Source organism: Scyliorhinus canicula, chromosome 4, assembly GCF_902713615.1.
Source record: "Scyliorhinus canicula chromosome 4, sScyCan1.1, whole genome shotgun sequence".
In the NCBI taxonomy this organism is placed as follows: Eukaryota; Metazoa; Chordata; class Chondrichthyes; order Carcharhiniformes; family Scyliorhinidae; genus Scyliorhinus; species Scyliorhinus canicula.
Window position 1 is genome coordinate 104,049,207 of NC_052149.1, and position 13,867 is coordinate 104,063,073.

The following is a 13,867-nucleotide window of genomic DNA, read 5'->3' on the forward strand; positions in this document are numbered from 1 at the left end:
ACTTTGGTGCACATGAACAGTCATTGTTTCGACATTTGCATGGCATGGCTTTTTTTTTTGTTCCGTAATTCTTGCCGTTCGGAGTGCTAACCAAGACTGACTGGAATGTTGGATAATCCTAAAACAGTGAAATGTTATTGGACTGCTGTGCCCTACATGCAAATTCTGTCTCCACAATCAAAGCAAAGACTGAGGCTACTTCAGGAATGTACCAACTTAGGTGTGCTTTGCATCAACTCTGGCCAGATGGAGAGCCGGTTGGGTTTCTTGTGTACAAAGCCAACCCCACTAATGAAAAATTAAGTAACAGTGTCCCATGATATGTGTGGGCAGGGGCGGGCAAGGCATGTGGGTGGGATGATAGGTCCAATTTTGTAGAGAGTGGATTACATTAGGAGAATGGATAAAATCTTGTTGCAAAGGTAAGTGATATTTATCTGATCTAAATTTCTAGATCACATTTTTGAAAATGCAGCAAGTTTTATTTCAGCATTTTGAGAAAAAATGTTTGAGTCTTGCACTTGGACCTTGTACTTAACAAAATATTAAACAGAAATTATGGTGATTTAACTTAATATGTAGAGATTTTGAACACCTAATTGGTTTAGTGGAATAGAAGAATCCAGCAATTATCATGCAACACATTTTTACATATTTTCAAAATATCAATGTTTTTGATGTCTGTTAAGCAATGTAGATTAATATTATCCCCCAGGGATTTCTCACAGTTAACCACTGATTTTTGTTACTCTATGATACTTTGGAATGAGGTTAAAGATCAGCGGTAAATTACGATCAAGCTTTTGAATGTTGAGCAAACTACTTTTCTTGTTGCAAGTTGATATGCGCAATTATACTATTCCGTTTTGCATCTCAATACCTGTATATCATTCCCCCATTTACTTCAAACTTAAACAATTTTGTCTAGTGTTGTTGTACTATTTATGAATTGTAATTATAATTTGGGATACAAAATGTTAAAACGAGATTGTGAAGTTAAATTAAAACTTCCGAAGTAAGAGGAGATCCGAGTTTGAACAGATGACAAAAATTAAAACACTTCTTCTCTTTAAGATGGAATGTGCAAGAAAGGCATGGGAGAATTCACCAACAGCAGGAGAGAAAAACTCTCCAGTGACCTCTGCAGCATCACCAATCAGCAGTGGTAATGGAGGTGGCAGTAGCACTTACACTTCCTTCTCCAGTGCTTCCATGCCTCCTATTCCAGTAGCCTCAATCACGCCCACTACGTCTTTGTCAGGTAATACAAAGTAGTAAATCTGTTGTATAGTATGAACAAAGATTTATCTGTCTCACTGCAAAGTGAATTCTTCAACCGTAGCTTTATGGGACTAAGTTGCGGGGAGTTGGCAGCGCGATTGACCCACTAAACCGAATATAAAAGCAGTTCTACGTTGTACTGATGTTTCCTCAGCATTTACATTCGCTGAAAAAAACCCAAAAAATATGATAACTGCTTAGATTGGAAATTAAGGATTTTTTATAATTCATTTTCAGTTAGTAAACTCAGAAATATTTTCTCACTAATTATTGATTTTTGGTTTCAAAATGCCTCAACTAGTTGCAGTTAAAACTGGACAAAGCAAATGTTTGGTCAGATTTGTATATTACATGATGTCTTCACTCCTTCCTATCTTCGCATTAGCTTGAATAAATGTGGCTAATTGCTAAAATATACATTCAAATAGATTAGATTGAGATTGTATAAACTAAGTGATGTAATTCTTTTTTGTTCTCACCAGGAACAGGAACATATACTACCTCCTCATTGAATACAAAAGCAACCACCATCTCTGACCCACCTAACATTTGTAAAGTAAAACCTCAGCAACTGCAAGCCAGTAGCATATCCCCTGCAAGCCATTTCTCGCAGCTAGGCTGTGTAACATCACTCATACCCCCGCAACAACAAAGTCCACAGGTGTATGTCTCCCAATCTGCAGCAGGTATGCAATGAAAATCTGGTCTGCCAAATTAAAGCGACTAAAGACAGCTTGGTATCAATTCAGTTTTTTAACGCCCCACGAATTTCACTTGAAGAGCAGTTTTAATGATATGTGCGTGTTCACTGGAAAAATATATTTCAAAATAAATAAGGCGTTGTAGACTAAATCTAACATTTTCTTTATAAAATTTAGAGTATCCAATTTTTTTCCAATTAAGGAGCAATTTAGTGTGGCCAATTCATCTACCCAGCACATCTTTTTGGGCTGTGGGGGTGAGACCCACACACACACTGGGAGAATGTGCAAACTGCACACGGACAGTGATCCGGGGCCGGGATCGATCCTGGGTCCTCAGCGCCATGAGGCAGCAGTGCTAACCACTGCGCCACCGTGCTGCCCAAGGCTAAACCATTATTCAAAATCATACCCAGATAATCAGGACCCTGTAGCTCGCTAAAAATTCATGTTTATTTACGTTCTTTTGACAGGAATGGTCTCCTAGTTTTTGAAATGCACTGTTTTGTTCCTTTCGTCGTACATACTTATTGCAAATTAATTTGGGCCTGAGCAATTTAATCTGAATGCATAAACCTTGGTTTATTTCACTTAAAACAATTACGTAACATTTTCAACAATGGAGGTTAATAATAGGGGCTTTTCACAGTAAATTCAAGGAAGCCTACTTGTGACAATAAGCGATTATTAAAGTACAGAAAAGCATGAGCAGAACTAATGGAGAATCGCTTGCAATATATACGTAAATACTCCTAAAATTTCTTCCATTGAAAGGAAATGCCATTTGTTTAACAAACAAAAAAGCGTTTACTTATCTAAATTGCCTTTTGTTTCATCTATATGGAATTTGCTTATTTTACGAAGACTAGTTTAAATAAAAATTAAGTAACGCAGTTTATATTGTGTTACAGTCTAATATGAATGGTGCTGGGAAATTTGAGGTTCAGTGTACCCATGTACTGGCCATTCATGAGCCAGCATAGAGAGGATCTTTTTAAGGTCGTCTCCAAATTTATAGATGTGAGCAATTTCCTCACTTTCACTAAACATTAATATCTTGCCTTGACTGCTCCAGATTTTGTTTTGTTTCTAGCGCAAGTTCAATTTGTTTTTGAGAATGCAGGCAATGATTGAAAAGTTTTATAGTAGAATTTAGTAAGTATGATGAATAGACATTTTGATTTCATTCACAGGGCCTGCAGGACAGATCCCAACCTTCTATATGGATACCAGCCATTTGTTCAGTGCACAACATCCTCGCTTAGCTCCCCCATCTCTGGCACAGCAACAAGGCTTCCAGACAGGCCCTTCACAAGTACGACATCCTTCTACCTTTCAGAATCTCAGAGCATTTGTACGTTTTTTTTTATGGTAATGTATTTGTGTAGGATATTAAATTTCCTTTCTACCAAAGAGTTTTCAATTTTATTTTTTCCTTCAGTCCTGTTGTAGGTTTGTGCTTTAAAGCCATTCTACTTTCAATTTTGCCTACGTAAATGGATAGCAAAGTTAGGGAGAGCTGCTTTATGATTTTCAAAGTGCCTGTGGGCCACCAGCTTCCTGAGTAAATTACCAAAGTAATGTTAATGATAGTTTCCAGTTCCTTTGTAAAGTAATTGACTCACTTTTTAGTGTGACTTTCCCGGGAAGACATCCAAAGAAGAAAATATTTTGTACAAAGTAATATCATATTCATAAATCTATTACTGACATTTGGATTATTTGTATGCCTACAGACCCTTATAGTCTAGTGCACTTCTGTTAATTTTATTTGTCAAGCTGAACATGACATTGAAAGGTTCTTTGCATGATCAATTCAAGTTTTCCCCCAAGGACTATCTTAAAATGATCAGGTATGCAATAAAAGCACTACATTTAGTCTTGAGTGACGACCGCATTAATCTCCCATCACTAGGCATATCCTGTTGGGGTCAGGAAACCTGTTCACCACTCCACTCTTCCAAAAGGATAGTACACATACTACTGTTGTTGGGGAAGACTGTCTTAACTGTGGGCAACTTGAGTTGTGGATTTATTGTGATTGTGTGCTTCTAGCGTAACCTCCTATTTTCTTGCAGGAAAGTTTGTATTGAGAGAATGATGTTTCTTGAAGTAATTGCTTTCTTAATTTTTTTTTGTACTAGCCAACTGCAGTTCAACAGATCTCAATACCTATATATGCACCAATTCCAGGTCAACCACAGGCTCAGCTGAGTTTAGGGGGGGGGCCTTCTGTCTCACAGGCCCAGGAAATGTTCAACACATCGTTGCAACCTTTCAGGTAAAGCTGCTCCCTTTGAATTTTAATCTGTTAACGTATTGTGGCAGTCAGGCATTCAACCTTCTGTTTCTCTTTGTTATTTCTCTTGATGGGTAGAAATCTTGACGACGAGGCCCAGTTCAAGCCCAGTTATAACTAAGGGTGGGGCACTCTGGCCTCCTAGCCATGTGTTTCTCGGCAGTGGGATTTCACTGGCGGTGGGATTTTTTGGTGTGTCCCCTGTTGTCGATGGGAATTGCCATTGAAGCCACCCCATGCTGCCGGGAAATCTACGGCGGGGGTGTGCTGCCAGTGGGATCAGAGTATCCCAAGTATCCAGTGCGGTAATGGCTCCCATTGGACAACAGATAACAAGCATTTCAACATTTGAATCAGCATCTTTTTTGATTTGTGTAGTTAGTGCTGCTATTTAAAATTGCATAATAACTCCCTAACAGAAAACTTGGAGTTTTCTGTTATGGATACTTCAACATATGCAATTGCCTGTGCTTATTCATGTTTATTTTTCTCACAAGGTTTACTTTATAAATCAGCAGAAATGTTGTGATTTGATTTCTTGTGTTACAGACCTTGGAATCCTTTCCAAAAATTTCTAATGCTTTTAGTACATTGAATTTGAAGATTATTTGGGAAGTAGCTTGAAAATGTCAATAAAGATATCCTCTTGCATTTCTCTGCAGCAATATTATTGACTTTCTGCTGCATTGCTTCATCCTACAGGACTCAACAAGCTTTCATGCAAAACAGCCTCTCTCAGCCATCTCCTGTAGTCCTCTCGGGTGCAGCTTTACACAACTTTTCCGCAGTTCAAGCCCAAGACCTAGCCAAGGCTCAATCTGGTTTAGCATTTCAACAGACTTCCAATGCACAACCCATTCCTATCCTTTATGAGCATTCATTAAATCAGGCGTCTGGTCTTGCTGGTTCTCAACTTATTGACACCCATTTAATACAGGTATGTACAACATGATCATTAGTTGAGGTTAATAAGGGCAATATTGTTTGCATTGAAACTTTTTCAAGTCTGCATTTATGATCAAAAGTGTTGCATGGGTCTGCTTTTAAAGGGGAACTCTAATCAGTGGCATGTGCAGGGTCTGAGAACGGGAGAAGCCGAGGCAGGCAACTACAATATATGCTACCATACCTTTCAACATTATCATAGGAAAGTAAGTACCCCGTCTAAAGAAATATTTTAAAAAGAAAACAACATGTACACTTTCTGCATTGCTAGTAATTAGTTTAATCAGAAAGCTTTTAAAAATCATGTAATTTGATTTTCATGTCTTTTGTTTTAATCCTGTATAAAGTACAAAATGATAAAGTAAATTAGGCTGACTGTAACCTCTAGGGGGGCAGGGATGCCGCCCTTTTTTTGCACGCTTATGACCCTACTCTACTCAAAAATTACTCATTCCAATACGTTATTCACCATTACAGGCACTTATCCTGCTTCTCCTAGTACATGCTTCTTTATTTTTGAGTTATTCAGCTTGAGACAATATTGCTCTTTACTACAAGGAGCATTACAATTATTTGGTTCTTATAGCTCAGTGTGGCCAGATTTCCCAGAAAGGAAATGCAGTTTCACTTCTGTTTACCTGGTGAACCTGGCTACTTCTGAGTCACAAATGTTGCTCATTTGCATAATAAATCAAGCTGAATTTCTCCGGGGCACAGGACTGTGGTGGTGAGTAGCCTATCAGAAGTTTTCCAGTTTTTAAATAGAGTAGGGTTTCGTTTTAATTAAATATTAAAATCTGTGCCATTTAAAATAGTTATTGCGTCTACCAGCGTACTTGATATTAACTTGAACGACATGTTTCTGTGTAGGCGAGGCCGGGTCTTACTCAGCCAGCCAACCTCTACGCAGGCCAGGTTCAACAACCTGGCCAAAGTAACTACTACAGCACAGCGCAGTCACCCAATGCTGCTCTTCAACAGGTAAAAAGCTTCAGGTGTCTTTCTGTCTGAAATATCAGAATAGTTTAAAAAGGAGGCTATGTTTAAAATTAATGCCGTCTTCAACATCCTGTACACTTGCCATACATCCTGGTAATCAATTGTTTGACTAGCTCTTCCTTCATTTTGCTTGTCGTGTATTTTCTAGATCTTTGTACATCGCGTTCTATAATTGATTATGAGGCAATGCTCCAGTGGAGCCATAGAACTGATCCCCTCAATTTGCATCCTTCCTATGGGGAACTCTCTGAGCTAAAGAAATGTTGCTATGTTTTGCAGTGGATTGGTATAATTATGTTTGGGACTGTCAAAGAAATTGAAGAACCTGTTATTATTGCTAGTGCTAGCTGTTTTTATTTTCTCGCAGGTGACTTTACCGCTTCCAGGTTCACAGCTTTCCTTACCCAGTTTTGGATCTGCAGGACAACCCTTGATTGCTTTACCCCAATCCCTACAACCTCTACAGCACACTCCAGCTCAGACGCAGCCTCACAATCTGAGTAGGCCAACACAGATGAACCAACCCTTTAGGGGTCTAATTGCAACAGGAGCACAGGCCAGCATGATTCCTGCAGCAGGCAAGGTAGGGATATGAAACGGGTTGTTCAGAAGAGTAATTGGATTAGGTTTTTTTTTAATTGTCAATTTTGATCTAAAAATGTGCTTAATTTGTAAATGTCCGGAAGTTTAGTTAACATTTCTTTTATAAAACATTTTAGTGATGTTAAACTTCCAATAGTAGTAGTTAGGAGTGTGAGTAATAGTGAAATATTTGCTTATTTCAGATGCCTGAGATGGACCTAAAGCCTTATGGATGTAGTGTAGATGTAAAACCAGGTACACCACCAATCAGTGTACGAAGTATTACACCAACTTCCAGTCCATTCAGGTAAATTTTGAACAATTGAGAGAGACTTATGACACCACATAAGGATCGGCATATACATTGAAAACATCAAACTATACCTCATCACCACAATTGTCAACCCCCTCCATTGGTCTCTTGTCAAACTATTATTCCACATCCTAAACACCATGCAGTCCACATCACAAACTCCGTTCCCTCACTCCTGATACCATCCCCACCTTAAGGTGCTTCTCAAGCTGAACCAGGCTGCTCCTATCCTTGTCCTCCTTGATCCAGATCTGAGCTTCCAATTCCACATATTCTCCCTGGTAAATACTGCCTACATTCACCGCATTGATGCACACCACTGTTCCTGTCTCAACCTTTCTGTTGTTGAAACCCTTATCCATGCGTTTCCTTCCTCCCAACTCAACCATTCCTGGCTGACCTCCCACCTTACACCCTCTACAAACTTGAGCTCGTCCAAACCACGGCAGCCTATAATCCAGCCTGCACCCATGCCCAGTCTAAAACTCTCATCCACATTCGGGTCCCTCCATGGCTTTGCCCCTACCTACGTCTACAACCTCCTTATCTCTACAAGGCTTCAAGAGTTTTGAGTTTCTCCAGCTCTTGACTATTGCTCAATAACCCCCCCCATATCTTCATTAATGGCCATGCCGTCAGCCAGCTAGGCCCTTATTTTTGGAATTGCCAACTACATTACTGTCTCCAACGCTCCACTTTTAAGATTCTCTTTGCACCATGCTGATGGCCACTGACCTGATCCTATTCCTTAGCTTGGTGTCAATTTTTGGCGCCTTAAGTTCCTGTGAAGTGCTTTCAGAAAAGTGCTTTCAGACGTTTTCTCTCATTCGAGGTGCTTTATTAATACAATTTGTGTTGCTGACATTTCATTCATGCAACTTGGCCAAGCAAATGTTAATTAGCTGGGATGTGTTAGATACACGGTACTTTTTAAAATGCCAGAAATATGATCGACAAGGGGACATCTGCATTTTTTTCTAGTCAATTTTGAAAAAAGCAATGCTGTATAGAGGGATTGAGTCCTTAATCATGTTAAATGATCTCTGTCGCACCTCATTTTATCCTCTAACTGCAGACAAATACAAATTTATTTTTGTGAGCTTGCATTGCATTTTGTGATCGATATTTTTTCATTTTTAGAGCCAGTTCTACAAGTCCAAATGGCCAATCCAGCAAGATCAACAATATGGTCTACCAGAAACAATTTTCCTCTGCAGCAGGGGTTCGGATTGCACAGCCATTTCCACCACAATTCCCACCACAGGTGCGTATGTAAAGCACAAACCAAAGACGCTTTGGCACTAGTGCCTTCAAAATACTTTCCTTTTGGGTTACATGCTTTCAGATAAAGTAACATCTCGGCATTTCTTCTGAAGCCAATGAAAAAGATTTTAATCTTCATACATCACTGTTGACTCAAAATATTTTGTAAAGAATGTCTTTTCCTCCTTTTTATCTTCCTTTGATGGAGGGGAAAGAGAATCTTGGGGCTAAGTTGCTAATTACTGAAAGTAACAAAAGTTTTTTAAACTCCCAAAAAGTCCACATAGTGGCTTCTGCCCAGGGTAGAGTTTTCAGCAGTTTCACCTTGCACTCCGTACTACTAAACATTCAGCTTCCTTAATCGCCTTATTCCTCCTTCCTCTGACTTATTTTATATATAATTTTATGGGTTTCTCCCAATTTTAGAATTGTATACCAATATTTTGTCTGCCTTGAAAGACAAAACTTGTAACTTTATTTCTTGGAGCAAATTGTGCTTTTGATGCCTGACAACTGGCGTCAAAGAAAAAAGCGTTTAATATTGTCATTGTAACACTAAACACATCCTAAAATGTCAATTGTGTAAATATGCATTAAACCGGAATGACAACTATATGAGCTGGGAGCCCTCAATAGCATACCCAGTTAACACTGTTCCTACCATTTCTGTTTTTTTGAATTGTCTCTTGAAGCGTTAAAGCCAACCCAATTCAGTGACCGTTAATTTTTTTGTGTTTGTGAAGGAGCATCATGAGAATATTGTAATTAAACAGCTGTAATTGGTTGAAAAGAACTTTACATCTTTAAATTCTGAAGAGTTTTCAGTGTTGACAGGAATGTGTCTTGGTTATTGATCTAGCTCACTTACCATAACGCCAGTTTTTTAATGCTTAATTTACCTAACTTTTCCACACGAGATTTTATCTGCAATGAGATTGGGTTGCTACTAAGGCATTTTAATTCAAACTATCAAGTGATCGGGTTAACTAATTGGAAGTTTACATTTGTGTCTCTTTGCCTCAGTATGCTGACTGAAGCTGAAAGATGTGTATATGAACAGCTCTTTGTATCTTACCTATGTGGACATTCTTTGTGTGTATATCTGAATGATAAATGTTGCCAGGCTGTTTGATTGAGGGGAGCTTCCCAATTTGGAACCCAGTTCTATGAACATTTAACATCCATAGACAGAAACTTTGCAAGTCACTGGACAGAAGCAAAGAGTCACTGGGCGATGTTCAGGAAGAAAGAACCAGGCTCATTCGCTGTCTCTTCTGCCTTTCACCAATTGGAACATTGACCATTACTGCATCCTCAGTGCTAACGTATCCATCCTCAAACCTAAATAAAATGCATCTGCTATGAGAATCCTGTTTTGCCTTCAACCTCTTGTATTTTATGTAGCTTCCACTTGTGTTAAAATGATACTGCTGATTATAATGCAGGCGTCACACAGTGCGGACATAAGAGGGGAATTACATTCCATTCTAATTGTTTTCACCAGATGCTTTCCCAACCTAACCTGGTCCCTCCATTGGTAAGACCTCATGGAAATACTTTTTCAGCTCCTGTTCAGAGGCCTCCAATGCCCCTGGCAAATCAGATGCAACCTCAAATGACCACAGGTATCATCTGCCATACTCGTCCTCAGCATACACCAAGGGTTCCTTCAGGACCTACACAGGGGATCCGTGGAAACCAGGCCCAAGCTGCAATGATGGCTGAACAGGATTTGAAGGTTAGCATTATTGGCAGTTATGTAGAAAAACTAATTACATAGATTATACCTGTTAAAAACCTTGATACCAAATGAAACTGTGGTCCTAATCAGAACATGAAATGTGGACAGTCAAGATTCTGCTTCGTAATATATGTACATTGTTCTTATAGTGGCTTATTTCTTAGTTAATTGATCTGGAACATTAAAGAATGCCACTAATTATTAACTTGGGGGGAAAAAATTAACCATCAAGGCTGGCAGGTATATTATCAACTTTTTCCTGCCACAGTTCTTAAAGTTCTGACTTTCCACTTGAACAGGGGGGGGGGGGGGGGTTGTGAATTACTTTTGACACTGGGGGTGATGAAAAAGAATTATCTTTTTCTGCCAAAAATATTTAATTATGTCCATATGTTAATTTTCCAAAACAAAGAGAATAAATGTGTTGCATTCTACAAAATAAAAATAAGATGTGATATCAATTAGTTCACTTGAAGAAACAGATCTTTCACCCATACTGCAGTTACTAGAACTTGAAAACTTGCAAGCATATCAGATTTGCAGCCGCTTTACAGTATAAACCCATTGGAAGCCCACTATGAATTTCTCAGGTATTTGAATCATCACAGCAATTTTGTCTTGTTGGGAATTTGCATACATTAAGTAGTGAGGTTTAATCATTTTGAACATGTGTTTCTGTATACTATAGAGGGTACTGCCACAAAGCTGCTCCAGAGAAGCTAGTTTTATATTTCTGCAACCAATTATTGTCTGTGAGCTGTCTTTGGGGTTGGTTTCCAGCACACCTTGAAAGAGAGACAATTTCTGTGAATGCTTTCCAGCTCTTTGCCACATTACTGGATTTATTTTTAGTGTGTAGCTCCAGTTCTTGTCCAAAAGGCTCATCAAAGCACTAATTTGTTTCCCCCTTTATATTTAAGGCTAAGCAGCGAGCTGAGGTGCTTCAGTCCACACACAAGTTCTTCTCTGACCAGCAGCAGCAAATCAAACAGCCAATGAGCAAAGTTCACAAAAATGACAGCAGTGGGAGTAAACCAACTGAGAGCGGAACAGGTGTTACAAGCACTAGAGACGAGAAGGTGGAAGAAAAACCCAACCCTAGTCAGGCTGCCATGTCAAAACCCGTTCGAACTGGACCAATCAAACCTCAGGCAGTTAAAACAGAAGAAACAAAATCCTAAATTGCTGATAGAACAGAGTAGGTGTTCTAAACATCCTCGGGGTGTAATGAGAGCTCTTCTCTGTGAGATAAGAGCAGAAAAGTAGAGCTCAAAACATGAAATTTCTTTTATAACAAAGAAGTGAGATGTGAAGTAGTTAAGCGAAAGCTGACTATTTCGATGTGCAGAATCAGATGGATCACTATTTTGAGCAAGAGTCAAGCCCAGATGTGTAAACTAATCCTATGATGAACATTTAATGTTGACTTTTGAATCTTGAAAATTTGAAAAGGCAATGTCTGACTTGTGTGGCATTTCTTTTCCTTCAGATAATCACTGAAATTAGGTAAAAATGGCCAAGCCAGTGAATGAACGCTGACCAGTTTTATGCTTTTTAAGACAGCAATTTAATAATCTTCTTGTTAAAATGTATCATTTAAAATTTTTCATAAGCTTAATTACAGTGAAGTCCACAGTGATTCACCTATGACTGAGTTAAGCTCCCTTTTTGAGCCTATTAAATTCCAATTGTGTTTACGCATACACCATTTTAATCACAAGTCTAATATTGCCTTTTTTGATTGTATGCTAGTATTATAGTTGTAGGATGTACTGTATTATACTACGTGAATGTAAGATATCTTGTCTATCTGCTTATGATCAATCATTAATTAGTGACTGTGCTAGCAACACAGCTGTTTTTATTACAGAAATCTTACCCAGGTTTGATACAAATGAGGTTCTGATGAAGGTACAAAACAATAGAGAGTTGCTGTTATTGGTATTCGAAACCTTGGCACAAAGCTTGAGCTAAAAGATTGATTTATTGATGTGTATATTTTTGTCACATGGCTGGGGTGGCACTGGGAAAGCTACACTGCTGAGAAGGCTGCTTTCCATCAGTAATGTGTTTTGGCAGTCCGTTTTATTTGCTTACTTTGAAATTTCAGCTGTGATGTCTAATTTTTGAGATTTGTAATCCACCTGTACTGTGTATTCGTTTGGCATTGTACAGAAGTTAACAGCCACATTGGTATAGAAATATTATACTTTAATTTTTTTCATTTGTACAGGGTTAACGCACTATTAAATATGTATGATCCTATTTACGATTAATTTGGTTTGGTTACATAACTAATAAAAATATGCTCTGAAATTTTTTTTCAGGTTCTTTTTTTTTACCTTGTTTTAATAGTAGCAATTTGTATTCTGGTCCTCCACTTTGAATTAGAGTACTTCTCAATGTTGCCAGTTGCAGTATATTTTGCATTATCAAGAAACACTGACTTGGATTATGACCATGAATTTGCATATCTTTCCCTTGCTCCTCTTTCTCTGGCCCCTTTCAGATATCACTTTTTTCTCAAAGCAAACAACAATAGTATGTATGTTTGATACTTCAGGGCCAAAATGACACACAGTTGGCTGGCTGTTATACAACTCACAAACAGGCCATTCGACCCAATTAGTCCACAGCATCCTCCCAGCTTTTCACATCTAAATCTGTACTTATCACCTCTGTGGTTTATGTGGGTTACAGGAAGATATAGATGGGATGGTCAAATGGGTGGATAAGTAGCAGATGGAATTCAACCCTGAAAAGTGTGAGGTGATACACTTTGGAAGGAGTGATTTAACAAGGAAGTATACTATGAAACGTCTGACACTTGGAAGTTCCGAGGAACAAAGGGACCGTGGCATGTTTGTCCATAGATCTCTGAAGGCAGAAGAGCAGGTTAATAGGGTGGTGAAAAAGGCATATGGGGCACTCTTATCAGTCGGGGCAAAGATTATAAAAGCTGGGAGGTCATGATGGAGCTGTATAGAACTTTGATGAGGCCACAGCTGGAGTACTGTGTGCAATTCTGGTCGCCACATTATAGGGAGGATGTAATTTTACTGAAGGGGTGCAGAGAAGTTTCACCAGAATGTTGCCTGGGATGGAACATTTAAGTTATAAAGAGAGGTTGGATAGGCTTGGGTTGTTTTCTCTGGAGCAGCGAAGGCAGAGAAGTGACCTGATTGAGGTGTACAAGATAATGAGGGGCATGGAGAGGGTGGATAGGGAGCAACTATTCCTCTTAGTTGAAGGATCAGTTGCGAGGCACGAGTTCAAAGTTGAGGGGTGGGAGGTTGCGGGGGAATTTGAGGGAAAACGTTTTTACCCAGAGTGGTGAAGGTCTGGAATGCACTGCCTGGAAGGGTGGTAGAGGCGGGATGCCTCGCGTCCTTTAAAATGTACCTGGCTTGTCATAACATTAAAGGCTATGGGCCAAGTGCTGGCAAATGGGATTAGGTGGGCAGGTCAGGGACTTTTGTGCATCGATGCAGACTCGATGGGCCGAAGGGCCTTTTCTGCACTATAGTATTCTGTGATTCTCTTCCCTTATCTCACAAATGCTCGACTAAATTCCCCCTTAAGCGCATCTATGCTAATTGCCTCAACTACCTGCGGCAGCCAATTCTGTACTCCGGGTGAAGAGGTTTCTTAATTCCTTATTGGATTTCTTGGTGACTATCATGTTGGTGGTCTCTAAGCTCTTCCCCACAAGAAGAACCATTCTCTCTCTGCTCAATTCATCA

The 13,867-nt window shown here is 39.2% G+C and overlaps 1 protein-coding gene across 7 annotated transcripts in view; it reads left to right on the forward strand.

Moving 5' to 3' along the window:
* prrc2c (proline-rich coiled-coil 2C) overlaps positions 1-12,440 on the forward strand; it is a 126,434-nt gene extending 113,994 nt beyond the window's left edge. For 3 of the 7 annotated variants that reach the window (XM_038794942.1, XM_038794943.1, XM_038794945.1), the window contains 12 exons: positions 1,075-1,261; positions 1,764-1,967; positions 3,176-3,336; positions 4,127-4,263; positions 4,984-5,218; positions 5,331-5,432; positions 6,097-6,207; positions 6,593-6,808; positions 7,011-7,114; positions 8,261-8,384; positions 9,888-10,121; positions 11,045-11,305. In XM_038794942.1, the coding sequence (XP_038650870.1) occupies positions 1,075-1,261; positions 1,764-1,967; positions 3,176-3,336; positions 4,127-4,263; positions 4,984-5,218; positions 5,331-5,432; positions 6,097-6,207; positions 6,593-6,808; positions 7,011-7,114; positions 8,261-8,384; positions 9,888-10,121; positions 11,045-11,305 (2,076 nt within the window). Of the gene's footprint in view, positions 1-1,074; positions 1,262-1,763; positions 1,968-3,175; positions 3,337-4,126; positions 4,264-4,983; positions 5,219-5,330; positions 5,433-6,096; positions 6,208-6,592; positions 6,809-7,010; positions 7,115-8,260; positions 8,385-9,887; positions 10,122-11,044 lie in introns of all 7 variants that reach the window. The other 4 variants (XM_038794941.1, XM_038794944.1, XM_038794946.1 and 1 more) reach the window with 4 other exon arrangements.
* Positions 12,441-13,867: the final 1,427 nt, after the last annotated feature.